The 27,577-nt window shown below is 42.7% G+C and overlaps 1 protein-coding gene across 2 annotated transcripts; it reads left to right on the top strand.

Annotated features, from left to right (window-relative positions):
- The first annotated feature begins 103 nt into the window (after positions 1-103).
- SRSF4 (serine and arginine rich splicing factor 4) lies at positions 104-26,247 on the top strand. 2 transcript variants are annotated; one of them, XM_043444702.1, is made up of 6 exons: positions 104-442; positions 16,213-16,355; positions 17,245-17,357; positions 20,641-20,855; positions 24,411-24,500; positions 24,759-26,247. In XM_043444702.1, exons 1-6 carry the CDS (start codon positions 336-338, stop codon positions 25,573-25,575), a joined length of 1,485 nt encoding a protein of 494 aa, XP_043300637.1. In that variant the 5' UTR covers positions 104-335; the 3' UTR covers positions 25,576-26,247. The 2 variants fall into 2 exon arrangements, with proteins under 2 accessions (XP_043300637.1, XP_043300638.1); XM_043444703.1 differs by lacking the exon at positions 104-442 and adding an exon at positions 16,685-16,832 and having other exon boundaries at positions 16,214-16,355.
- The last annotated feature ends 1,330 nt before the right edge of the window (positions 26,248-27,577 follow it).

The following is a 27,577-nucleotide window of genomic DNA, read 5'->3' as shown; positions in this document are numbered from 1 at the left end:
CGAGAGAACTGGGGATTGACGGCCCACGCACCCGCCCGCACCTCCTGTCGATCACCTGGCCCCGCCCCGCGCCGGCGCGCCCCCGGGCAGGCCCCGCCCCCGTCCCTGGCCGGGCGGGAAGCGAACGCGCTCTCTCCCTCCCGTTACCCTCCGCCTGCGGGGAGGCGGGAGGCGCGTGCTCGCGAGCTACGTGCTCGCGTACGTCACCGGGTTCGGCTACGTCCGTCCCGCCGCCCGCCCGTTGCCGCCGCCGCCGCCGTCGCCGCGCTCTCGCTTCGCCGGCCGCCGCCTAAGGGGGGCTGGGGCCGGGCCAAGTAGCCGCCGCCGTTGCCGGGATGCCACGGGTGTACATCGGCCGCCTGAGCTACCAGGCCCGGGAGCGCGATGTGGAGCGCTTCTTTAAGGGCTATGGGAAGATCCTGGAGGTGGATCTGAAGAACGGGTGAGGAGGACTGAAGAGGGGCCTGCTGTGTGGGGACGGGGCCCCGGCGGTGGCGGGAGGCCGCGGGGACGGGAGACGGACGCCTGCCCCACTAGGAGCTGCTACTGGCCATCTCCGGCTCCGCCATAGTAGCGGCGCCTCGGGGGCGCGGGTAGGCCCCAGTTCCCACTGCGCCTGCGCGGGTGGGGGTGGCGGAGGGATAATGGGAGCGATGGTGAGCCGCTGAGTGGGACAGGGGGGAAGGAAAACCCGAGTGGGATTGGGCTGCGGGCGGGAGAGCACACAGCTCCAGGGCGGCCTGGGTTTTTCCCTCTCGGGACCTGGTTCGTCTCCAGCAGAGACCGACCTTTCCCGCTCTGAGGGTTGCTGGAAACAGATTTCCTGCTTCCTTTTCACCTCTTCCCCAGTTTACTGGGTCAGATGGTCACAGCGCATCTCTCCCAGGGACGGGAGCTCTGAAGGGACCCCCCCCACACTTCTTTTTTTTTAGACTTGCCATGTGCTATTCTTTTTTTGGGCGGGAGACTGGTTTGAATAGTCTAGGGACGGTTTCAAAAGTATCGGCTTGCGGTTCTGAAAGCCTTCACCGTTCCCTCTACAAGGGTAAATTAAAAGTCTTAGCCAGCTATCTTTTAAGACTGCGTACGGTTTCCATGCTGGGGTTTCCGTTCCTCGGCTTGCCAGGAAATTGCTCTGAGGTTGTCCAATTTGTTGGAGAATAGTGGCCACCATGAGTTGTCAACTCGTTGATGTAGACGGAGACCTATAGTTAGAAAATTGCAGACTTCCTACCCGGCTATGGTCTGTTACTTGTATTCCTGATCTACCATGGTAGAACAGGGCCCACAGGAGCTACAAGTTTCAGGGATAACAGATGAGTCAGGACTGGAGAAGATATTCAACAGGGAAAACTGAGAACCAGGAAATGTCAGGACTTCAAAGACACGGATATTAAAAAAAGGAGTAGGGGAAATATTTTAGGGTACTAAACCTTGGATATTAGAAGAACTGTTGGCTCCCCACCCCTCCTTTTTAAGACCTACTCTGCAACAGGTCTGACATGACTAGAGTTTATTCCCCAAAGTAATACTAGCAGCTAACACTTGAGAGGTTTATGAAGTTTTCATTGAATATTGGGGAAAAATCGGAAGCTAGAATGTACTCAAACTGTTGGCTGGGTTTAAAAAGTCATTTCAAATTGATTGTTAGGAAGAATCACCTTCTTATTAACGGAAATGTCCTCCATCAAGTGTTCATTATGAATGCTAATTTCTTTCCAAGTAGAAGGCTTAGGACATTCTTCATTTTGTACATTAGAGCTTTCAACTCTTAAATTGGGCAGGGGGTTGTTACTGTGATAAATATGTGTCTGAATGATTAAGTTCAAACCCCCAGTTTTCTTCGGAGCCCAGCCAAGTTGACAGACTAATTAAATTTTGGGGAAAGCATGGGGTTTGAAAGCAGACAGGCCTGGATCAAATCCTATCTAAACCACTTACTTTCTATGAGCAAGTTACTTCTCTGATTCTGAGTTTCCTCATCCACCAGGAAAAGGAAGAGTAGAGATAAGAATTGTAAAGCATTTGGCTTGTAGCTGTAAATGGTGTCTATAATCAAAGGGGTCTGACCATGATCATAAGGAGACAGCTTGTTAAGTGTTTAGTAACATGAAACCATATTTGGTGAGATCTTTTCTCTAAGTTTACTCAAGTGATAGCAAGAAATGATGTTGAAACTAATGGGAAAATAATTAATGGAAACAAATTAATGAAATATGTTGATAACCACCAAGATGGCTGTTGATGTGCTAAATGAAGAGAGGAGGCAGAAAAACAGTTCTACTCTTGAGTAAATTAAGTGCCTGCATTTGAATTAAGAAATGCTTGGTCTGTTTAAACTCAGAAAGTGAAACTTGGAGTGGTTTGTTTGAAATAGGCTTTGAAGTATGGATTGACGGGGTCTTGAAGTGAAGTGTCTGGGAATAGTGTATGTCCTAACTGGTGATGGTTAAATGAGGAAGAATATTGAAATACAGTTAAGTATTGGATGAGTCTCACAAATGATCTAGAAGTTTAACAACATAAATCAGAAACAACTATAATGTTTTACACTAAACATTCAAAAGCATGTGCTCTGGAGGGAATAATTGAGCAACCTGAGAAATGGTGATATAAGAGGAAGAACTACTGCTCCTTCCAGGACCATATATACATGGGTTTCTAAGGGGAACTATTCATTTTTGCAGTTGTGCAGCTAAACCATGGTATGCATGAAATCTGTGGTTGAAAGTCAAAGGAATGAGGAATGGGAAGTCCTTTTAGGGATTTGAAGGCAGGTGTGACAGACACCAAACTGGTGCACCTCCTGGCAGCATTCAGGAATCATTGCAGAGAAAATGAGTTCTGAACAAAGTAGATAGACTGAAACACAAATTGACTAGATTAGATGGCAGTAGTGCAGAGGAGTTTAAAAGGATGGCATAATTTAGGAACATGTGTAAATTTATAGTCCTGAAAACTAGGAAGCATAATAGAGCGCCTTAAGAATCATTTTTAACACATCTGGATTGTGACTATTAGTATCTCTGAAACTGAAAAGCAGAATTTGGATGGTTAGGGCTTTGAAGATTGCTGAAAAGTTAGAAACTTGTAGAAGTGAGATTTATCAGTAGACAGTAGATAAGTTGAGCTGAAGGACTGTGTGTAAAGTTCAGAATTAAATAGGCATAACACAATGGTATAAATAGAAAGGTTGACCAAACAAGGAAACAGATGAACTCTCCAGAGGAGATTTAGTATCCAGGAGAACATTTTATGGACCCTCTTGGGATCAGGAGAAGGCAGATGTATACAGGAGTGCATTGCCAGCTTTTATTGTACCAGGTAACCCTAATCTAGATTGCCTTTGTTTTAGAGAACTCCTGGAAAGATGGTTCAGTTTGGGACCACGAACACGTGCTGTAAATCTCCCACGACCATATAGGCCTCTCCAGATCCCCTCTGGTCTCCTTCATCTGTATGTGCCACACTGACTCCAGCAGGAGCACTGGGGGACCAGGGGTCAAGGAAGCAACAATATTAGCACCTGTTATAGCCTTCCAGCTCTGTGGTAACTTTTGCTGTCTTTGATTATTTGTGGATTCTGTGAACTTTCTTTTTTGTTAGTCACTTTTATTTTTTTCATGTAAAATGTAGATGGTTTTTTAATACAGTATTTTGCCACACAATATTGTAGTCTTGCTCATAGATCTTTCTATTTTAATTTTTCCATATTTTAGTTGGTGAATGAGACAGATCATATTCTAGGATTATTTTATTTGCCTAGCAGCTGGACATGTAAACCCCCAAACCATTGAGGAGTTGGGGGGGGTTGATTTTTTTTAGTTGGTTAAATGTGTGAATTAAAACTCTCCAGGGAAACTTTGCTATAAATTTCAGAATCTGTGTTTCATAATACAGTGAAACTGAACAGCCAGAATTTACAGAGGTGTAATTGGATTTTCATGATATCTTAAGTATTACCAAGAAGTTTTTTGTTTTCACCCTTTGCTTAAAATTCCTTCAAGTAGAAGATACCTTAGTTAATTTTTTAAATGTATTAAGGCTTTCAGTGAGTTGCATCGTTTTTCTGTTCGTCCCTGAGGACGAACTGTAGGGCATTGTTGGTATCCTGAGATACTGGGATGGAATCTCTGCCAACCCCAGAACCTACACAGGGATGTTCTTTTTTGACTGAATCCTTGATGAGAGCTTGTTTTTCTTCTTGTTTTTTAAAGAGACAATAAGGAAAATATAATTGCTATTCAGAGTTACTGGTTTCTGGCTAATTGAAATGTTAGTTTGTTATTTAAAACCCATTCTTGGGAATTCCCTGGCAGTCCAGTGGTTAGGACTCAGCGCTTTCACTGCTGAGGGCCTGGGTTCAGTCCCTGGTCAGGGAACTAAGATCCTGCAAGCTGTGAGGCATGCCCCACCCCCACCCCCACCCCCAGAAAAAAAAGCCCATACTTAATTTGTATGACATTTCAAAATACTGTTTTATTTCTGGTTAAAATTTTTTCATATTGTACAATTTTTAAAATACAGAGGACAAAAAATTAAAAGTGACACTGTCTCCACTTAGACTTTGCCTTTTCTTGCATGCACTTCTTCAGCCTCCTCACCTCCCTTTTTCACAAACTTGGATTCATACTGTCATGTTCTGTTTCGTAACCTGCTGCTACCTAACAGTCTGATCCTCTGCTTTGTCATTGAGTGATCTCCTGCAACCTAGTTCTTAAGCGGTACATAGTACTCCCGAATGTAAATACTGTTTAATATAATGTACATAAGCAAAACCAAGTTGTACGACAAGGTGATTGTCTTTGGTCTTCCACTATTTTGTACATATATAAATATCTGCCGTATAAATACGGCAAATATCCTTTATGTAAATCTTAGGGCAGATTCCTGAAAATGGACTTTGGAGACAGAGTGTATACCATTGTCCCTCAGTATACTCACAGGATTGGTTCTGGGACCCGCTGCAGATACCCAAGTCTGTGGATGCCTAGGTCCGGTAGTCCGCTCCCCACACCCACAGGTTCTATCAGCCACAGATGTGAAGAGCTGATTACATGCATTTTGAACTTTGGCTGCCTTTTGGTTTCCATATTATTTATATTTTCACTTGCCGTATTTAAGAGTTCCTTTTCCTGAACTTACTCTTTACCATAATGTTTTAATATTATGACTTTTTAAATTAGAATATCCAAATATATGTGTTAGGAAGTTATCTTGCAGCCTTTAAGCCTTATCCATTTAGCTTACCAAGCATAACAGATTGAAGAACTTTTAAAGAAAAGTAACTTTTTGACTGACTAGAAAATAAATACAGGTTCGTTGTAGATAGTTTAGACAATACCAAAAGCACAAAGTAGAAGTTATCATTAAGAATCCTTTTAACATAGACAAGGTTTTATGTGCAATTTTATGTCCCTCTTTGTCTGCTTAATTTTTCTCACATATTTTTTTCTGTTACATTAAAGTTTTTCTCATAAACTTCATTTAGTGGCTACATAAAATCCATTGTATGGCTGAATCATGCTTTACCCAAGCATTCTTCCTAGGTTGTCTCTAAATTCCTGCTGTTGTGTATAACCTTGTGATGGATGTCATGTGCATAAAACTTTGTTTACATTTTTAATCATTCCTTAGAACAGGTTCTGTGAAGTAAAATGCATGTCACGGCAGGAGTGAACACTGAAAGCTCCCCAGGGGTATAGCCAAATAAGTGTCCAGCAAAGCTGCACCAGTGACGCTTGTGCCTGCAGCACGTGAGCTCCCCCGTCCTGGCAGCTCATCAGCACTGAGCAGTTGTGTTGTTTAGTCTTTGTTAGTTTAACAGGTGAGATGGTTTCAGGTGTCTTACCAAGAGCTTTTCTTAAACGAATAAGAAATTACAAATGTGACCAAGTTGTTTTTGTACTGACGTCTTGCTGAAGTCAACATACCTCCAAAAAAATATATACTAAGTATGTTGTCTTTTTTTTCCCCTTAAGCCATGGGTACTTTTTAAATTTCTGTCGTTGTAAAGAGTCAGTGCCAAGAAATCATACCATGCTGTGATTTGACCGAATGTTACCTACCACCTTAAACTGCCCTGGCTTGAGACTTCCACTTCATGTTCCTGGTTTCCCAGTCAGTTTGTGAAAAGAATAAACATCGTCTATAGTAATCTGTCCAAGTCATCTTAAATCTTTATTCTCACTTTGATAGCTTGCTCCTCCTTTCCTGATTGAGGTATCAAATGAATAAAAGGGCCACGTGAAATGTTCTTCCCTTCTTAAAAGGTAGGCACAGGATATAGACTAGATAAAATGTGGTTGGGTTCCCGGGATTTTTTGATTCTTCCAAGTAGTCTAAACAAGATTGTATCTTGAGTTCCTCAAAAGAAAGATGCTCAAAGCATCTGAGAGAATACTCTTGGGGATAGTATTTATGAATTTGTAAGTTAACACTGAAATTTTAAAATAAACAAGCGTTATCTCTAGTTTGTACTGATAGGGAAACTGAGGCACAGGAATTGAGAGTGGCTGGTCCAAGGTCACAAAATGAGTTACTGACAACTCTAGAAACTGAAGATCTTCTTTACGCACATACCAGGTACAGCATGGGTGGTATAGGTCAAAGCTGCCCTCATGTGGTTTCTTTCCAGACAGTTCAGTCCTGTCCTTTGGGGCCTTGCCTCCAGGGGTGAGAAGGCAGTTCAGGTTCCACCCCCAGAAGCCCTTAGTCTCTGCACAGGCTTCCAGCAGACTGACATGTTACTGCCCAAAGTGAGATTGGTGCTTTGATTTGTTTTAATGACATTGGCCCCGGGCAGAGACTGCTCCTGATTCTCCTCAGGCTGCTGTTTGAAGAGCTTAAGGGTGGTGTCAGCTTTGTGATGGCTGAGAACCAGGGTAGGATTTTGTGCAGGTAAAAGGAGTAAACAGTCTCTGTTGTGTTGTCATTGCTAGGGCTGTCTGGTCTTGGAGTATCCTGGAGGTGAGGGGTAGATTGTGCCCTGGATTTGCATGCCTGTGTTTTGAGGAAATGCCCCATATGACTTTTGCTGTATGTTGAGATGAAAGTCTGGAGGTCCTAAAATAGCACCTCTGCATTCCTGAAGAAGCACTCAGGGCCCTCCGCCAGGGTCCCCAACCATGTCTTGTGCCTGGATGCCAGAAGCAGGCCTTCATGAACACTGGCCTCCAAGACCTAGAGGTGGGTGGGAGGACTGGAGGGAAAGAGGTGAGCAGGAGGCTTGGGCAAGGGGGTCAGGAACCACAGACCAGAAGAACTGACTTTGAGAAAAGTTGCTTCTTGTGGATGAAACGAAGCTGTTGATCCATTAATGTTTAAGGAATGTGAAACATACATTAAAATATTAAGTGAATTAAATAATTTTCACGTGAAAGGCATCCCTAAGGTAGCATGGGGAATGGCATCTTTAACCCAAAACAAACAGAGACTGTGAGGCGGTTATGAGGGACGTGGAAAGAGCCAAGATGGTCCCAAGAGGCATAACCTCAGAGGCTTTAACGTCTGTCACCCTGCTTGTAGTGTCGTTTAGAGGTAAGTACAAACTGGTTTTGTTTGTAGCTTTGGTGTGGATCCAGATAGTGTTGTCTGCTGAGTGTACACCTTTGTTTCATTAACTGCAAGTAACAGTGATTCTATCTTCCATTCCAAGAGTTTTCTAAATCAGCAGTATGACTTTTCATCTCTTTGAGTTTTTTTAATTGTTTTTAATTTGTGATTGAGTCTTCATGAACTTCAAGTGTGTCATCAGAGAATAAAGTTAGTCTCTCAGTCGTGTCTGACTCTTTGTGACCCCGTGAACTATACAGTTCATGGAATTCTCCAGGCTAGAATACTGGAGTGGTAGCCTTTCCCTTCTCCAGGGGATCTTCCCAACCCAGGGGTCGAACCCAGGTCTCCCGCATGGCAGGCGGACTCTTTACCAGCTGAGCCACAAGGGAGGCCCACGAACACTGGAGTGGGTAGCCTATCCCTTCTCCAGTGGATCTTCCCAACCCAGGAATCGAACTAGCGTCTCCTGCATTACAGGCAGATCTTTACCAACTCAGTTATTAGGGAAGCCCCATCAGAGAATAGTTGACCTCTTTTGAGACTTCTTAATTTCATTTACCCTTAATGTTGATAAGTGTCAGGAAATTGAAATGCATGCAGATGTAATTGTTTACCCTCCTTTAAAGAAAGGAGCCCTGTTGACTTTAAAGGTCGCAGTGATACATGTCATTATGACACGGTTTATGGTTGTGATAGATTGATCCACAAACTATTTACAAGTATGTTGCTTTCTAGCGTTAGTCCCATTTTATAGGGTAGGAATATGGTAACTGCATAGTGAAAGTGAATTTTCTTAGTTCATTTTTGAAATAGTTTTGGATAGTTGGAAAAAAATGGTAAATAAGCTCGTAGACTGGTTGCACAGTAAAACTAGATTTGAATTTGGTTATAGATTCCCCTCTTCCTCCTGCTTTCTGAAGGAATTTTGTATTATCACTTAGTTTTTAGAATAATGATTATTTCTGTTCTCTTTTTCTCACTCCAGTATGTGAATATTCTCTCAGAGATGGGCTGGTGTCTTCTTAATGACTTATTATCTTTCTGTATATTCCTTGACTGGTGTTGAAATTTTAATAATTGACATATAGGTTTGGTTCCACTAGTAGCTTAGAGGATGTTCACAACTTATCAGTATCATACACATCAGATGCAGAAATTCCTTGTCATTTAATATTTCTCATAAGATGCTAATATTCATGTAGACATTAGTCTTCCACAACACATTTGATGTGGCTGATTTTCTGTGCTATAGCTTATATTTCTCAAACTGTTTGCTCTTTGGAGCACTTCTTTCCACTGACGTGGAGACAAGAGAACATGGCAATGGAGTGTTGATTTTAGGTGAGGACCTAGGTCTAAAGAATCCCAGATATTGGGTAGCCTTTATTTAACTGCTTTAAGTTTTCATTTCTTCATCTGTGAGATTATCAGTAAAGCTCAGAGTTGTCAACATTATTATAGGGAATAATAATATATTATTATTATATGCAAAGGGAAAGAGGTGGGCTAGAATAGTCATGTTAATAGTGGTTTGGAAGAAAAAAAAACTGGTTTGGAGTTAAATTATAGATGCCTTTCATCTGCAAAGTATTTTTCTAGTTGCTGCTATAGTCATTTGTTTAATTGAAAGTCTGTAAACCTTATCATATTCTTTGATTTCTGGTCTGTTTTTTTCCCACACCATTCATGCTTATATTTTTTGGTCCCAGTCACCATTCCTTACAAAACTAAATGCATCCTTAAGTACATAATACTGTCAATATCCATTCACATTTACCACCTCTAGGCCCAACTTTCCATCATCTCTATGCTGGTCTAATTTTTGCTGAGCCTTAAAACCAAAGACCGATTCCAGGGGTTAATATGGGGCCTCCAGAATGGGGACTGCACAGAATAATCTTATTTTTCCTCTATTCTTCTAGTCTGTTATGTTCTGAACCCACACATGTTTTCGGAAGGACCAGATGGCTGACACTGGCTAATGGGAACCAAAAGAGGAGTGAAAGTAACCTGGTTGTCACATACCCCAAGCTTAGAGGTTCTTCACCTGCCCCATCATCAGTTTCTTTTTTGCTCTGGAGAATTTACCCGACTGTATCCAAAAAAAAATGTTAATACAGCCTGGCTTATCTGAGATTAGATTATCAAGCCAAGCAGCAGCATTTGTTGAATTTGAAAGAATTAAACTCAGGACTGTGGGAGAGAAGAAATACCTGCCTTTACAAAGGCAGTGTGACCTTGTGGTAGAGCTTGGGTTTTGGAGTCAGATGGACCTGGGTTCTAGTCCAGCTGTGCTGCCTAGGAACTCTTTGACTCTGTACAAATTGCCTAACCTCTCCCAGCCTCATTTTCTCTTTGCAAAATGGGAATAATAGTAGTGCATTCTTCACATATCATATGAAGAATGAGTGAAATATTATAGATGACGTATTTACTTGTGCCAGGCACTATTTAGATACTAGCATTTGTTAAAGAGCTCATAATCAAATGAGAAGATAAGCACAAAGGAAAAAGAACAAGGCTTGACATTTTTCTACTGTTTCAATTATATTTTAATACTGAAAGAAATAGGTGAGACCTAGTCAATTCTGCCTTGATTAAAACTTAATTCCATTATGTTCTGTTAAATCTGGTGGAAAAGGAAAAAAAAGAACAAGGCTTGAAAGGTCACCAAAACATTATCATGTAAAACAAAAAATTGAATAGAAGTGCTAATGCAAGTTTCTGGGACTCATGGAAGAGCATTCTCAAGTCTACAGAAGACAGTGGTTCTGTTTCACCTTGTGTAATCAAGGCAATCCAGAGTTAGAGAACGGATCAAGAAAAACCTTTAGGAGTCAGTGTAGACCTCTGAGCAAAAGAATGATACAGCAGCTGGCTTTCCCTGCTACATGTGAACAGACAAGTTGACTAAGTAAAAGTAGCCACATTCTAGAGCGAAGTGAGGTGAGACCTTCCTTGTCTACCAGAGAGGAAGAGCGCGCCCCGAGAGCCCAGCAGCGTGAGCGCACTGTAGCACGGGCAGTGTGCCGAGTGGGTCACCAGGGGAGCAGTCAGAGGCCATGACAGGGGGGTTAGGAGCGAATCTGACGGTCGGGGGACCGAGAAGAGAGGAATCATGAGGTAGGTTTTCTTCTTTGAAGGTGGGGAAAGATCAAGTGCAGACTGAGATGTGGCCAACGTTTGCAGACCAGGAATCCACACTAGCTCTAAGCAGAGAGCTCTTGGTGTGCGGGAACTGCCAGTGTGCCGACGTGAAAAGAGCCCCAGACTGGGTACTGGTGAGCCCTGAAGTCGCACCCCAGCTCTGCCACTCAGAGAGCACGGGTAAGTCATCCACCTTCCACGGGTGGCCGTGATGGCCCTCCCTCCTCGGAGGCTAAAGAGAGGGAGGCCGGAATGCCCAGAGCAGCCTCCTTCCTGTCTCAGGATAGAAAGGATCTCAGGAACCCACTTTGTGTGTAGCAGCTCCTAGTGGTGGGTTACATACAACCCCCAGTTACTGGGGTCGTCAAATTGCAACCATAATCCTTGACCCAGGGCAGTGAATGGGACATTGGTCAGTTTTACTTTGAGGTCCTGACCACTGCTTCCCTGGAATTTTGCAGACTTTTGGTACTGGGGATAGTAACACAATTGTCACTCACAAGCTTTCTGAGTTGGCCTCACCTGAGCACTAGAGAGTTGGCTGCAGAAGTGCCTTTCTGCAGTTTTCCCAGCACTTTATGCAGAGAGCAAGAATTTCTGTTTTTTACTACAGTCCTGTCAGTGTGCCCCTTTTGCACCTCAGAACACAGACTGGCTGAAGCACAGGACCAGCACTGAGTGCTTTGAAAGAGCTGTTTTGATTCCTATTCACTGAATGCCGTTTCTTTCAGGGTAGATTTAAGGGCTGTGCCCTTAAAGTACATTGCTTTTGACCCTAGTTTCAGGGTTCAAGCCACCCCATGGGTTAACTTCAACAGATGAAAATTTTTCCTTGGCTACAGCAACATCCCTAATCCTGACCAGCCATGGAGGTTCGGTTCTTGCCAGTGAATGTGGGAATGGCTCACCACATTGGGAAAACAAAACTCACATCCTGCTGATGGTTGGCTGAGGACTGTCATGTCCACATACAAAGAAAAGCATGTGGCACAGTTTTAGGACAAAGGTGAGCAGAGATCCGCCGTGGAAAGGGGCAAATTTTTCTTATAGAGAGAACATCCAAGGCGTGCCCCGTGGTAAGCAGCGCTGGCGGGTGAGGGCAGGCACACGCATGGAGGCTTGCTTTCCCTCGCCCCCCAGCCCCACTCCCCGTCAGTCAGCTGGTGGTGCGCACCCCCTCAGTCACCCCTGTTCAGGGAAGATGTCTGGAAGACAGAGGTGGCCCTAAGCCCTCCCTAGAGGGGTCAGGCAGACTCCCCAGCCTCTTCAGTAGGACGTACACAGTGGTATTGGGGACCACTGGTGTAGGTTATTAGGATCAGGGGATGTGCAGCAATATCCCAACCTTGGGTGGTCATTTTTCTTAGGTGAAAATCTGGTTAACTTTTCAAAAACTGAAGTCTTAGAGTACTTCAGTTTAAAAGCATGTCATTCCAGCTCTAGCATTTCAGAGTTCTGACAGTCTGAGCAATCCGTTAGCTGTTGAATGGGGAAGACCCGAGCATTGGCAGTAATGTAAGAATGGACTGAGGTTTAGAACAGCCCACATAACTCAAAGAGGCTTTTGCTTGTGGTGTCCCAATTACCTGTTAATATTCAGTAAGAATCATGGTGCCCGCTTTTCTTAGAAAATGACAGGGATTCCTCTTCTTCATTTTTTGACCAAATTTGTCAGGATTAAACATAATCTAGAGGAAAACAGTTTGGGGAAAGGCAGTTGTAGAGGAACACTGAAGAAAGGAATTTTTCTTTTAATTGGAAAGATTTGCATTTAATAGATAGGCCAGGCTTTCTGTTCTTTTACACAAGCGTAGAGAGAGGGCAGATGTAACATCTGAGAGTCAAGCCAGAGGAGGCATACGGATGGGGTTTTTTTGGTTTGTTTTTATCAGTCCCTGCCTTAGAGGGATTTTATAGTTTGTCATGGGTTTATTCTCCCGAATTCCTTCATCTTCATTCTCATACTAGAGTTACTGAAAGATGGTTGTTTTTAATAGAGAAGAGGAAGGATGTCTGCAGCTAGAATTAAGAAATTTATCTGCTAGGTTATGACCATAAGGCTTATATACAGGTCACTTTAGCGGTATGTCTACTTAAGTACACGCATGCCAGCTCATAGTGTGCATGCATGCGTGTGTGTATTTTGTATCCCTCTTTTGGCAAAGAATTCATGAGGAGAGTACTTTAGGGGAGAGGAGATCAGTTTCATGTTTTTTTTGCTGCAAAGCACAAAGGAATTTTAAGATCTATTTAGAAAGATTCTCTGATGTTACCAGGGAGAGCTTTACTTTCTTAAAGGCACAAAAATTTAATTCAGAGACAAACTATTTAAATAAAACTAAAATTCTGTCCCATCATTAAGCCAGAGGAGGACTGACCTTTCCTACTTTTGATGTTAGGAGAAACCTGAGAGAGATGGAGTGTAACTCCCAGGATTCAGAGAAATAAAATGGTTTAGATATGCCTTCAGAATTGGTTTGCAGTGGAACCCGGACTAAAATCCAGGCCAGTTCCTGCCGCTCCAGTCTTAATGGAGTTCTGAGGTCAGGCCACAGTCTGGACATCTGCTGTTGTCATTGTTTAATGCAGTGTGCCTCAGTTTCCTCATCTGTAAAACAGATAATGGCACCTGGTTCTTGGGTACTGTGTTTATTAAGTAAGTAACATTGTTTAGTACAGAAGTTACTTAATAAATATTAAGTACCATTTTATTGTTGCTATCCAGTCTTCTGCCTGATTTGGGGAACTCCTTCACTCCACTTACTGAATGAAGTAAGGTCATCCTTTCAGTAAAACAGATCTACACGAACAGTGATGTGGTGGAAGCAACCCCACACTGATCTGATCTTTACTTTGCTTACAGAACAGGAATCATACCAGGCATGGTTTATGGTGCAGGAGGATATTTGACTTAGTCTTCCAGGCCCACCCAGCAAGTCAAGTGACAGAGAAGAGTGACAGTCAGGTCCTGATTTAATCCTTGGACTGGACTTTCACATTAAAACGTTACAGTTAGATTTTGTGGCTTTTCACAGAGTAGTAGCCAAGATTTTTCTGTGGGATAAATTATATCTTAATTAGCTGTTTTAGTAAGTGGCTAAGATATCCCCGAAATGTGGCTACTAAGTAATCTGCTCGTTGGGACTTCTTAGAAGTGTAGTAAATATTAGGGAAGAACTGCAGGGGTCATTTTCTTCTGACAACACAAATGGGTCCCTACACCTCAGAGAAAAGTTTTATTGGGAAGCTATGCCTTGCTTCAGCCTCAGCTGCAGAGGAAGGTTGATCACTGTGAGCATTATTATTATTATCTTTTTTTAGATAATTGTGCCTCCACTTAGCAGACTGTCACCTTCTGTCAGGGGGCAGGGTGAGCTCTTAGTGTCCGCAGGGTGATGCTGGAGTCTGGGACGATGCTCTGCCACAGAGTTCTGATCTGAGCATCACTTGTCAACACACATCTGGCTTTCTGTTTCAGGTTACTTGCAGGGTTTGGGGTTTTGCATTCTCTGACTCCCAAGTGGTTGTAAACCCTAATTGTTTTGAAGAAAACAGGTGTTCTGTGATGTCTTTATACAATCCTCACAAATCAGCCGTTGTCCTTCTGACATCACATCAAACGAGTTAAGGGCATTGAATGGTGCTGAGCCAGTGTGAACGCTTAGAGGGGAGGGGAGGCCACTTCATGCCCGTGTTGGATGTTTTCTCTCATCCCTCTGTACTTGGCATCTGGGCAAGTTGGCAAAGCAGACCTGTGACCAGTCTTGACAGTTAAATTAAGGAATGTACTTTTGGGGGCAAGGAGATGTTTTATTATATATTTAGAAATAAAACAAAGTAGAAAAAAATTTTTTAATTAGCTCTTTAATTTTGTCTCTAAGAGTGATAGTGTAGCTTTCCTGAAGACCCACTCTACTTGGGAAAAGGCAGCTAGCTGCAGTGTATTTTATCTGTTAGAGATTTTTTATGATCATAAAGCACTTTTTAACATAGTAAGTTACTGATTTGGAGAGGTTTTACTTGCTGTATCAACTATGACAGTCATGGTCAAAATCTTTCTTACTAAGCTGCTTGGCAATTCCAGCTTATGGAAGTGTGAAACCATGTTTTTAAAGTCTTAATAATCCGTAAGTTGAGCCAGGTGTTTTCTGAATTCTGTTATTGCAGAACATTTCCCATTAAACACTGGGTGTTTCTATGTTACTTTTCTTTAATGAAATTGAGCTTCAGTGGCTCTTGAGGTTTGAATGCCACTCACAGACATTTCAGCATAACAAAGTTTTTAGCTGTACATTGTCACCTTGAGAGACTCTCTAGTAAAGGAAGACTTCCTCAGTTTGGGTTCTCTTAACATGTTGCTGAGTACAGCATTACCTGCTAAAGGAAGTGGAATAATTTGGTCGGGCTGGATGAACTTCTGGCAAGTTTTTTAACTTGTTTTTAGTTTCAGTAGTTTAAACCCAGAGGAACACCAGTCAGTGTCTGTGTACATAGCTCTATTAAAAGTTTAAAGCTGTTGATTGTAACTTGTATGATTAAGATGGTTTTGGTTTTTCAGTATAGGCAGTTCTCACAAAGCTAGACTTTTCAGAGCCACATCAGACCAAACTTAAGTTTATTGATAATATAGTTCATAGGGCGTTTGTTTGACCTTGCTTCTAAATATCTTAGAAATTTTGCATTTTGGTTTTATAAGTTTTTCCCTTCAGCAGGCATTAATAGGATTGGGATAGGGGGTTGTTTTCTTTTGGATGTGTGTTAAACCACCAAACCTGTTTGTTTGCTGGGAAATTCCTAGCAGTACTATGTAAAAGAAGTTTGCACAGTTGTATATAGATTTTAGAGAATTTTAGCCTACCTGTAAAGCTCATGGAAATGAATTTGTAATATCATGAAGAAGAGAATAGCTCCAAGTTTTTTTCATTGGTAGTATTTAGAGTAGTCAATTCACCTGTGACTCGTTTAGGTAGAGAAAAGGGGACTTTAAAAGCTTTTTTCTTTCGCTGAGGAGAATTATAGTACTTTTTTTTTAACTTGGCTTATTACTCCAAACATGATCTAACAGTTAAGACACAGTGCCTGAATGTAGGTCTAACTATTCTCTAAGGTACTACTTTGAGGCTAAAGCTAAAAAGATGAGTTTTTACAGATTTGAAAGAGCAGATATTCAATCTTGTAGGATTACATATTTTAACACCTTATACCAAGCATCCCTGTGGAGGTCTTTGCATTTGCCACCAGCTACTTGGGGAACAGAAGAAATGATCTGTATATTAGCCAGCCTCTGACTAGAAATACAGGAGTCAACCTTGAGAAATCTCCCTGCCCTTTTGCAGTGCCCATGGACACAGAACTGAATGGTTTCAGCTAAAGGGAAGAGAAAGCCGAGCCGTAGTCTGCCAGACCTGCCTGACCTTTGCTAAGCATGAGCCTCAGTGCTTTCTCTTAATGTTAGTGAAACTGAGTGTCAGAATGGTACCAACCAGGGTTTTGTTTGCTCTTTTCTAGATATGGGTTTGTGGAGTTTGATGATCTGCGAGATGCAGATGATGCTGTTTATGAACTGAATGGCAAAGACCTTTGTGGTGAGCGAGTAATTGTTGAGCATGCCCGCGGCCCACGACGAGATGGCAGTTACGGTTCTGGACGCAGTAAGCATTTAAAGGGCATTTGTATCGGTGACATGCCTCTGTTATTAAATGTTAATTTTTAAATTAATTAATTGATTAATTAATGTTACATTGAAATGTATTGATTATTTAAGCCATTTGTTTTATAAATGATGTATCTTTTTAAATGTAAAATTGCAAATAAACATCTTTAATAATGTTTAATTTTAATTAAATTAATGACATAAATTTCTTGTTTTAATACTTTATAAATATGTTTAATGATGTGTGTTTGTGTTGTTGTTTTTTTTTCTCTGTAATGCAATTGTTTAACATAGATTTAACAAAGACCTCAATGTTTTAATTAAAAGAATCCTTTGAGGCTAAGATGACTGCCTGTCCATTTGCTGACCTTGGGTTACCTTTCCATGTGTGGCTCTTTGAACCATTGTGGCCCTTGGCCGACCAAAAACAGGAAGCCATGTGACGACCGCAACCTTTCCCCATTAGACCTGGGTGGTGAGGATCCCAAGGGTTAGACACAGATGAGATTAAACTGAAATAGGTGCCTGAACACTTTTTTTTTCCATATAAAATATTCACAAAAACTTTAATCACTGTGAGTAACACCAGTAACCGATTTAGTAATTTGGTTACTTATTTCTAAATTGTTAATAGTTTGTAATTTATGCATGTTATTTTTAAATATAAGTATTAATGAATATATATACTTACAACTTTGTAAATTAAATTTTTGTGTTAGCTGATTGCTTATTTTAATCTAGATTAGAATTAAGGGTGGGGATAGAGTTAAAATACATATACTCTTTGGGGTGGGGGTAGATGGTATATTTAATAAGGGGAATGTGTGCTGTGTTGTTTTTTCTTTTTCCTCCACTGAAGTAATCTCATCTATTTGAACCTTCCAAAGGTGGATATGGTTATAGAAGAAGTGGCCGAGATAAATACGGCCCTCCTACCCGCACAGAATACAGACTTATTGTGGAGAATTTGTCAAGTCGGTGCAGCTGGCAAGACCTAAAGGTTTGGGCCCTGTTAACCTTCTGGGATACAGTTGGGCAGGAGTTAAGGTTGGGAAAGAGGTCATTTTATACAGGCCCAGGCACACCGAAAAAGCTTTCCCAAAGTATCTTAAAATTTTCCAATTAAAGTTTCCACAGGAACACAGTCAGAATCTCACTATCCTGTATGTTACAGGACCGGCATGCCAGGGACAACCTATATTATATGAAGTTTTCTCTATGGAGAATGTTACAGAGAGAACACAGTGTAGTTTTGCCCTAATAAAAGAAAAAATTACAACTAACAGTGTTTCCTGCAATATTAGTTGTAATATGCAAGTTTGTGTCAGCTTCCAACATAGAGCCTCACTGGTGAAAATAACTATCTGACTCATGTCCTTTTTTAAGTTTTATTTGTTTTTCATCGAATTTGTTCATTGTTACTATTTTTTTTGGCCGCAGGGTTTGTGGGATCTTAGTTCCCCTATTCCTGCTGAGGATTGAATCTAGGCCCACAGCAGTGAAAGCCCTGAGTCTTAACCACTGGACAGCCAGGGGATTCCCTGTCCTGAAAAAGTTTTAATCTCAAAAGGGAAAAAAACCTTATTTAGTAGTGTCTTAATCTGAATGGTTTTAGGAGGGCAAATGTAAAGGACGATTGGAGTTTCCTATCTCACTTCTTATTAAACAAGTCATCGCTAGCAAAATGAGTGAGTATTCTTAGGGTTAGCAAAACATAGTTAGGAATCCGTCACATTCAGGTAATCTTATCACTGTGCTTTCACATCTTTTTTTTTTCTTTCTTTCTTTTTTTAATTGCTCTCAACAGCCTTTAGCTGACAAAGATGAGATGCAGGAAATGTTAGTTCACAGCTGGTCTTAGCGGAAGAGCTGGGAGTAAAACACGTGCTGGTATTTTTTTCTAGCACACTGTTGGTTGTTAGTATTACAGCGGGCCCTTACTGAGTGTCTGCCAGCAAGACTGTGTTCCCCGAAGAAATGACTCCAGTATTCTGAGAATTAGGATTGAACATTGTGAATTAAAACTAGAAAGACTTTCACATTTGGGGTTGAAATGGAGCCTAGCCAACATCCACAATTGGTATTACGCTTCCATGCGCTTGGCAGCTTAACTCAGGAGAGGAGAGCAGTTGAGCTGATCTCCTAGGAAGTCAAGGGAGCCTTCAGAGCAGGACTCAGGAGCCCACCTGCCTGGATGGAATCCCAGCTCTGCCACTTAGCGGTTATTTTACTTGAGCAACTTACTTTCCTCTTGTGCCTCATACTCCTGAACTATAAAGTAGGATTAATATTCATGTCTGTTGTGACAAAAAACTAATGCATTTTTATATGAAAAATTGGAATGGTTCCAGGCATAATAAATGCTAGTTATTAACCAAGAAAATGCAAAATAAAATAAGCGAAAGGAATACTGTCACTTTTTAAAATGTGTAAGTGCATGCTACCCAGTGGTGGTGTTCAGATGAACATTGGTTGTTTCACCCACAAAGTGGGTGGTACTAAGAATTTACGTTCTGAAGTCTGGCTGTTAGGTTCAGATCCCAGCTCCTTCGCTTAATATTGAGACCTTGAACAGTTTGCTTAATATCTCTTTTTTTTTTTTTTTTTAATTTTTATTTATTTATTTTTTTTTTGTCATACATTGATATGAATCAGCCATAGATTTACACGTATTCCCCATCCCAATCCCCCCTCCCACCTCCCTCTCCACCCGATTCCTCTGGGTCTTCCCAGTGCACCAGGCCCGAGCACTTGTCTCATGCATCCCACCTGGGCTGGTGATCTGTTTCACCATAAATAGTATACATGCTGTTCTTTTGAAATATCCCACCCTCACATTCTCCCACAGAGTTCAAAAGTCTGTTCTGTATTTCTGTGTCTCTTTTTCCGTTTTGCATATAGGGTTATCGTTACCATCTTTCTAAATTCCATATATATGTGTTAGTATGCTGTAATGTTCTTTATCTTTCTGGCTTACTTCACTCTGTATAAGGGGCTCCAGTATTGTATTTCATTTTCCTCATGTGACAGTATATAGGACTGTGTTAATTAAATCCTGCTTATCAAACAACATTCAATATGTTAGGAGCTGTTATTAACAACTTGGAAGTATGTCAGTATCTCAGCTTGCCCAGGATAGTCCCAGGTGTGGCATAACTTAATAACATTTTCCTTACTCTTTAAGATGTATCCCAGTTTGGATGATAAATCATTGATTTATGGGCCTTGTGCCTTTTGCCCAAAATCGCCACTCCTGCAAATAATTCAGTTGAAGTAAAGAAATTTTTGTATGAAGATGTTCATTGCTAGATTATGAATAGTAGCAAAAGACTATATGTAAAAACTAAAAGTCCCAACAGTTAGGAAGTATTGGACACACTAATTATGAAGAATGTAGCTTATGTTAAGACATGTATACGTTTTGTGACACCATGAGCAAAGGAATAGTATCAAACAGCATATATTCAGTGTTGGTAACTTTGTAAAATATGGAGAGGAAAGCAATAACAAAACGAATTGCTATGGGATATTTATGTATTCATTCCACAGATAGTTATTTTGGGGTATATATTATGTATAAACAAACGTGGGGAAATTGGCCACAAGACCCTAAGTTTTAAATTTATCCAGATTTCGTTTTCTTTTTAAACACTAATCACATCTCCTGTGTTCATCTGGCGTGTTGGTTGTATTCTCTCCAGCCAACTAATTAGATTATATTAAGTCCTCAAAGAGAAGGAGCAAAGAGCCTTACAGTAGTCATTACAGAAGCCAGGGGTGGACAACACTCTTCTGTTGTCTTTTTGTCTTTACTAATCCATTATGATATTGTTTACATTTTACCTTAGATATTTATCAACAACTATACATGTCTTCAATAAGAATTTATAATGAAATGTAAAAGACTTGACTTACATGTAGTAACTTGAGTTTCTAAAGCTTCTATAATCAGAGAACCTACCACTAAAAAAATTGGGAAATGATAGTTAACTAAAAAATTTTATATTCAGTTTTATATTCAGCAAATTCAAAACTTTATATTCAAACAAAACAGTTTAAAGGAACAGTTAAATATTTGTTATCTCTACTACCCACCTAATGTCTGATGCTTTAAAGAACCTCAGTAAATAGTTGGTGTATAGCTGGAAATACTTAAGGTCAACCTCATTCTGAGAAACCTGACATATCTTCCTAAAGGCAAGGGAAAACTTTGATGGTGATGATTGTGTTAGGTATTTTCATAAAATGTGTCTTAACCTATTCCGGGATTTTGTTTTTCTTAGGATTATATGCGTCAGGCAGGAGAAGTGACTTATGCAGATGCCCACAAGGGACGCAAAAACGAAGGGGTGATTGAATTTGTGTCTTACTCTGATATGAAAAGAGCTTTGGAAAAGTTAGATGGAACAGAAGTCAATGGCAGAAAAATCAGATTAGTTGAAGACAAGCCTGGCTCCAGAAGACGCAGGTCCTACTCCAGGAGTCGGAGTCACTCAAGGTACTGTTGATGTCTTCAGGTGTTTCAGCTTCCTGTAAATTCATTAATGAACGCGTGTTGTTTAGTCGCTAAGTCGTGTCCCACTCTTTGCTCTTTGTGACCCCATGGACTGTAGCCCACCAGACGACTCTGTCCATGGGATTTCCCAGGCAAGAATACTGGAGTGGGTTGCCATTTCCTTCTCCAAGGGATCCTCCCAACCTAGGGGTCAAACTTGAATCTCCTGCATTGCAAGTGGATTCTTTAACGTTGACCCATCTGGGAAGCCCCAAAGAGCACATAGGTAATCCGTTTTCATTGTCCTGTGGGAGTCTTCAGCACTGTGGTTCTGCCTGGTTCAGTAACTCAGAACTTTGACCTGAACGTTTATTTGTAAAACTCTTGAACACTTTTGTCATGAGTACAAATAGAAGTAAAGTCCTTTCTCTGAGGCAGGTATCAGTGACCTCCTTTCGCATTTATTCCTGGGTCCCCTAGATTATACCATTACTGGGGGCAACATGACCACTGGCCCATTGGTTACTCTCCCAGATACTCCAGCTACTCAGGAACGGAGACTGTGTTTTATTCAACAGCTGCTCATGCAGATGGACCAGACAGATACAGTCCATGCTCTCTTGAAACTCAGTCTAGTGGAGATGACGGGCATTGAGCAAATAATTACCATCGTGCTCAATATGTTAAAGGAAAAGTATACAGCCCAATGCCAGAGGCTTCCCTGAGGACATGTCATAGAAACTGAGCCCTAAAGATTGTGTTGAACGTGATGGGCAAAGAGAGGGGATAATGCCTTTTTAGCAAAGAAGACAGTGTGTTTTGAAGGCCCTGTTGGGGGAACGGGCAAAGCAGAGGAGAGCAGCTTGCTGTGAGACAGCAAAGAGCCAGTTCCTGCTGAGCCACAGGCCAGGTTGAGGGTTAAGAGCAGTGGGAAGGCATTAATCTAAGCTTTCCAGGTTTTGTTATTTTGTTTATTAACTTTTCATTATGGAAAATATTAAATATATAAAGCATTAGAGAAAATATGAACCTCAGCCCCCTTATACTTATTGCCCATCCAGCTTCAGTACTTTTTATTTTGCCAGTCTTGCTTCATCACTCCATCCCGCTGCACTGTTTGAAGGCAAGTGTAGACATCCTGTCATTCCATCTATAAATACTTCAGTGGGTATCTAACCTTTTAAATAAAATCATGAAGCCATGTCACAACAACACATCTGTATTCAACTTTCCCCAGTTGCCTCAAATACATGTGTATATTTGTAGTTGGTTCATATTAGAATCCCAGTAGGTCTACGCATTGCAATCAAATGATATGTGTCTCAGTTCTTTAAATCACAACTATCTCCTCCTTCACCCTCCTTATTCTCCATGCATTTAGTTGTGGAAGAAACAGTGTTCTGTTTTGAAGATTTTCCACAGTTTGAAAGTTTTCAGATTGTATTTTTCTGGTGGTGATAGACACATCCCTTTATCTTATCCCGCATGTTTCCCATAATGTTGTGGTTCGATCCTGAGGTCACTTAGGGTAAGGCCAGGATTTGAGCAGATGCTTTGTACTTCTGTTGCATCCCTTGTGTGGGGTCTGGATGTGTCGCTTTGAATGATGGTAACATTTGTCGGCGTGAGCTGCCCTTTATGCAGTTCTGCAGCAGTCCACCTCACTGTGTCAGTGTCTGCTGATAATCATCGCCTCACACCATTCAGTAGCAGTTGTAGCATGATGACTTTCTAATTTTCTCATTCTTTGTGCATTTAAAGGCATTATTTCTGTGAGGGATGATTTCCCTCTTGCACCCTTTTCCTACCACCCTAACAAAAAATTTGTATAAGAAAAGGAAAATAAAAGTTGATACATTTATTTACCAATTTCCAGAACATTGAATGTGCCCAGCAACACCCAAAAGTGGTGATGAAATTGCTTGTTTAGCATCATTTTGAATAAATTCTTGGATCTTTGTATATTCAGTGTTTGATGCATTGCAGTCATTTTTTTATGCTCAAATTATTCTGTCTTTGGTCATCGGAAGCCCTTCAAATTGGCTTCGGTGTCTTTTTTGGTTTTGTTTGATTTCTGTGTGAATGCGCTTTGCTAAATATTTACCCAAATTTTTCATTACAGCATTTTTAAACATTAAATGTTGACAGAATAGTTCATGAGCATTTGTGCCCTCCTTGTAGCTTCAACAGTACTGAAAGTTTGCCTTTCTCTGTTTGTAGACACACCCTATGCATTTATTTTGCTGTACCATTTAAAGAGAAGTTGTAGAAATTAACACTTCACCCCTAACTACTTAATAATGTGTCTCCAAGAATGAGATTAACCACACTTACATTTTCTAACCTAACGACATTAATGGTGATTCCATAAAGTCATCTAATGTCCAGGCTGTATTCAGATTTCCCCAGTTGTTCATTGATGTCCTTAGAGCCCTGTTTTCTCCTGGCCAGGATCCATCCAGTCATGTGTTGCAAGGAGTTGTTGGGTCTCTTCAGTCTGAAGTCGTCTGCCTGTATCAATCCCGCCTCCCACCCCGTGACATGTACTTTTCTTAGTCTGTTTTTTTGACTACTGCCCCACATTCTGAATTTATGTTTTTCTTTGTATTGTTGAACTTATACTTCATTTCCTGAACTTCCATAAATTGGAAGTTAAGTCTAGAGGGATGTGATTGAGATACAGATTAAGCACTTTGGGCAGTTCTTTCATAGATAATAGCGTCCAAAAATCTTTGAAAGTCACTTTCTGTCACGGTTATATGTCCCATCTTTGCTTTTCCTGCAAAAGAACTGGTCATTTTCCCCAAGGAACCCTGGTTTCTTTTGGTAGGAAACAATAGCCTACAGTCTTGGTACTAAAGGTTTTTTAAACTTGAAGTGTACAGTTGACCCTTGAACAAGTGGGGGTTGGGGCGCTAGCCATTCATATGCAGAGTTCCCACACCCATGGATTCAACTAACCGCAGACTATCCCTGTATACTGAATAGTATTGCAGGCCATGCCTGTTGAAGAAAACCCCATATGTAAGCAGACCCATGCGGTTCAAACTCAGGTTCTTCAAGAGTCAGCTGTGATTTTAAAAACAGCTCTCTGGTCTCAGTGAATTGCATGACTAAGTGAAAGGCAGAGAGTATGCAGGAAGGCCAGTTAGGGGTCTGTGTGGTAGCAGGGAGTGGTGGTGGCTTGGGCAGGGTCGGGGCGGCAGAGGTAGTTAAGTAGAGAAGATTAAGAGGAGAGTCAGTGCAGAAGAGGGGGAGGGAGGGAGGCAAGTCCAGGACGGCTGTGGTTTCTGGTGCCAGGAGCTGGTGAAGCACAGTGGCCTCTGGTGGGAGTAAGGAAGCAACCCAGCAAAACAGCAGGTGTGGGGGAGACGGGGATTCAGGATTAGAGGAGTGTTTTTGCAGGTGACTTATCTCTGGGCCCAGATTGTGGGAGAGAGTTCGGTTTCAACTTTGTGTCTGGAAACCGCCAGGGTCATTCGTGTTAAAGATGTCTTAATTGACTTTTCACTCGGTGTTTTGTCAGCAAGTATTAAAAGTACATATTTGCGCCCCTAGGTCCCGCTCTCGGAGCAGACATTCTCGGAAGAGCAGGAGCCGGAGCGGCAGCAGCAAGAGCAGTCACTCTAAGAGCAGGTCCCGGTCCAGGTGGGTGTCCTGGGGTTCATGCAGGGCCCACCCGCACCTCGTCCCGCTCTGATGCTCACTGTGTTCCCAGCCTCCCCTCACGCCAGTTTTCTTAGTTCTAGGACTGCAGTCGTGGGGGTTCGGAAGGCAGTCCTGGGCCAGAGCGAGCCGGGCCTTCCCTTGTGGGGCAGAGCTCCACAGATGGCTGTAGTCCGTCTCCTCTGACGGGGCCTGACGTTTGAAGTCCCACACAGCGTCCCTGTCCCCGTGTCTCCCCAGGTCAGGCTCCCGTTCCCGGAGCAAGAGCCGAAGCCGCAGCCAGAGTCGCAGCCGCAGCAAGAAGGAGAAGAGCCGCAGCCCCAGCAAGGACAAGAGCCGCAGCCGCAGCCGCAGCGCCGACAAGCGCCGCAGCAAGAGCAAAGACCCGGCGGAGGAGAAGGTGCAGAACAGCGACCGCGCCGGCAAGTCCAAGAGCCGCAGCCCCAGCCGGCACAAGAGCAAGAGCCGCAGCCGCAGTCAGGAGAGGGGCGCGGAGGAGGCCCGGGGCAGCGCGAGCAGGAGCCGAAGCAAGGAGAAGAGCCTGCGCAAGAGCCGCAGCCGCAGCCAGGGGGGCAGCCGCAGCCGGAGCCGCAGTAAAAGCAAGGACAAGAGGAAGGGGAGGAAGAGGAGCCGGGAGGAGAGCCGCAGCCGCAGCCGGAGCCGCAGCAAGAGCGAGAGGAGCCGGAAACGGAGCGGCAAGCGAGACAGCAAGTCAGGCAGCGGCGGCGGGAGCAGCAGCAGCAGCAAGAAGAAGAAGAAGGAAGACGCTGACCGCTCGCAGTCCAGGTCACGTTCCCGCTCAGGCTCCAAGGAGCGGGAACGCGCCAAGTCCGAGTCTGGCCAGAGGGAAGGCCGAGGGGAGGGTGAAGATGCCGGCGCCAATCAGGAGACCCGGTCCAGGTCGAGGTCCAATTCCAAATCGAAACCAAACCTTCCGTCAGAATCACGCTCCAGATCAAAGTCCGCCTCAAAAACCCGGTCTCGGTCCAAGTCTCGGTCCAGGTCTGGGTCCAGATCGCCCTCCCGGTCTAGATCCAGGTCTCACTCGAGGTCCTAACTGGCCGCGGCCACAGCTGGAACTCCCCGAGACGTCTTTTTGTACATGTTTGGTAGCCGTAGCACAAGTGGTTGGAGTAGAACATACGTCACTACTGTACATTTTTAACTCCCCTAATGGTGTGTCTACAATTGTTAAATCTAAGTGCTTCCTCTCCATAAAGCCTCCTGGGGCCAGGCCTTCCTGCTCGACTGAAAACAATCTTCTCTTTGAAAACCCCTTTTACTCATAGCCCACGGTAGAATATCCAAAATGCCTTGGCTTTCAGGCCTGGCCTTTCCTACAGGGAGCTCAGAACCTGGATGGCTTTAAGGCTGGAATGATGTCATAGGTAGGTATGGTGAGTTCAACCATTTTGCCCTTGAATTGATGCCCTTTGATGTATGCCATTTAGTGAAAGTGCTAAGTCTTAAGTTTCCTACCACCTTGGTTTCATATTTTTGGACTTAACAAAGTTGTGAATAGCAAGCACAGTCAAGGAAAATTGATACCTGCAGTAACCCATAGGAAATAAACTGTAGAGTTCCATATTCTGGTATTGTGATTATATTGTTTTATATTAAAAAAAGAAAAGAAAAGAATTTTTTTTAATTTTATTTTTCCCCGTCTTGCAAAGTATAGTGACCCCTGTTTCCATTAAATTTGAATAAAGACTATTTTTGCTTGACAAAATTTCATGGTGCTTGAATTGAAGTTGCATTTCCTTATCTATCTTGTTATCTTTCTTTCTTAGCATAAAAAGTTCATGGTATAATCGCTGTTTTGTTTCTTGAGATCACCCATGGGTAGGAAGCCAACACTTTGCCCGAAGGATTTTTCTCACCCAACAGAATATGGTCAGGTTTCCTGGAAATTTATAATTCTTTCCTCTCAAAACACTTAGAGCCAAGCTGATGAGAAGTGAATCAGTTTGGCAACTCGGCATCCCTGAATGAGCTCTTGAACAAAGTTGTCTCTTCTGTGGTGTTTGTTGAGGGTCTTGCCGTGAACCATCTGAAGCGTGTGGTACCTCCTTGCCTTAGAAACGGGATTAAGAAAAACCATTCAAGAGCCTTGTCCCACTTGTCCCCTGCATGACTTGTCTGACCCACCTCTAGAGGAGGTTCCAGAGATACAGTGGTTCTGGTCTGGCCTCCACCCTTGAGGGGCTGTAGAAAGGCATCAGTCCAAGCCGGAGGGAAACCAGAGGGCCTGTGTGACTCTGCTGTACAACTCCCAGGGAAGGCCCAATCAGTGTTTCTTGCCTGCCTGGAGTTTGATTGCAAATGGTGAATACCATTAGGGTTAAAGCGGGCACTCGGAGAAGGGAGTTGGAACTTCGCCTAGGTTCAGAGACAGCACTTAGGCTGAACCTTTGGAGACAGCAGGTGGGGTCAGAGGCCTTATTGAAGGAAATGGCTGTGAGCAAAGCCACGGAGCTGGGAAAGCATTGGGTGGGGCACTCAAGAGTGTAGACTTCTATTATGGGGAATAAGAGAAGGAGGTTTGTCAAAGTGGATCAGGTCAGAGGACTTTCAAATTTGTGGATGAGGAATTCAGCCTTTGGGGAACATAGAAGATACTTAAATAGAGAAGGCAGGTTGTGGAGCTGTGCTGCTGGAAGGTGGACCTGAGAGCTTTCCCTGCAATCCTGTGTCATCCTGACAACGTGGCAACTCCGGCCCGTAGACGTCCCAGTGCCTCAGATCTCAGGTTGGTCTCCAGTTAAGTCGCTAAGTCATGTCCAACTCTGCGTCTCCAGTAGATGACAAGGATTCAACATTCCTTAATTTTATCCCTGTAAAGTTCTGACTCATTGGAAAAGACCCTGATGCTGGGAAAGATTGGGGGCAGGAGGAGAAGGGGACAACAGAGGATGAGATGGCTGGATGGCATCATCGACTTGATGGACATGGGTTTGGGTGGACTCTGGGAGTTGGTGATAGATAGGGAGGCCTGGTGTGCTGCGGTCCATGGAGTCGCAAAGAGTCAGACACAACTGAGCGACTGAATTGAACTGAAC

The sequence above is a fragment of the Cervus canadensis genome, chromosome 24 (assembly GCF_019320065.1).
Source record: "Cervus canadensis isolate Bull #8, Minnesota chromosome 24, ASM1932006v1, whole genome shotgun sequence".
Classification (NCBI taxonomy): domain Eukaryota; kingdom Metazoa; phylum Chordata; class Mammalia; order Artiodactyla; family Cervidae; genus Cervus; species Cervus canadensis.
The sequence above is the reverse complement of the archived record's forward strand: the minus strand, read 5'-3'. Positions and strand labels throughout refer to the sequence as shown.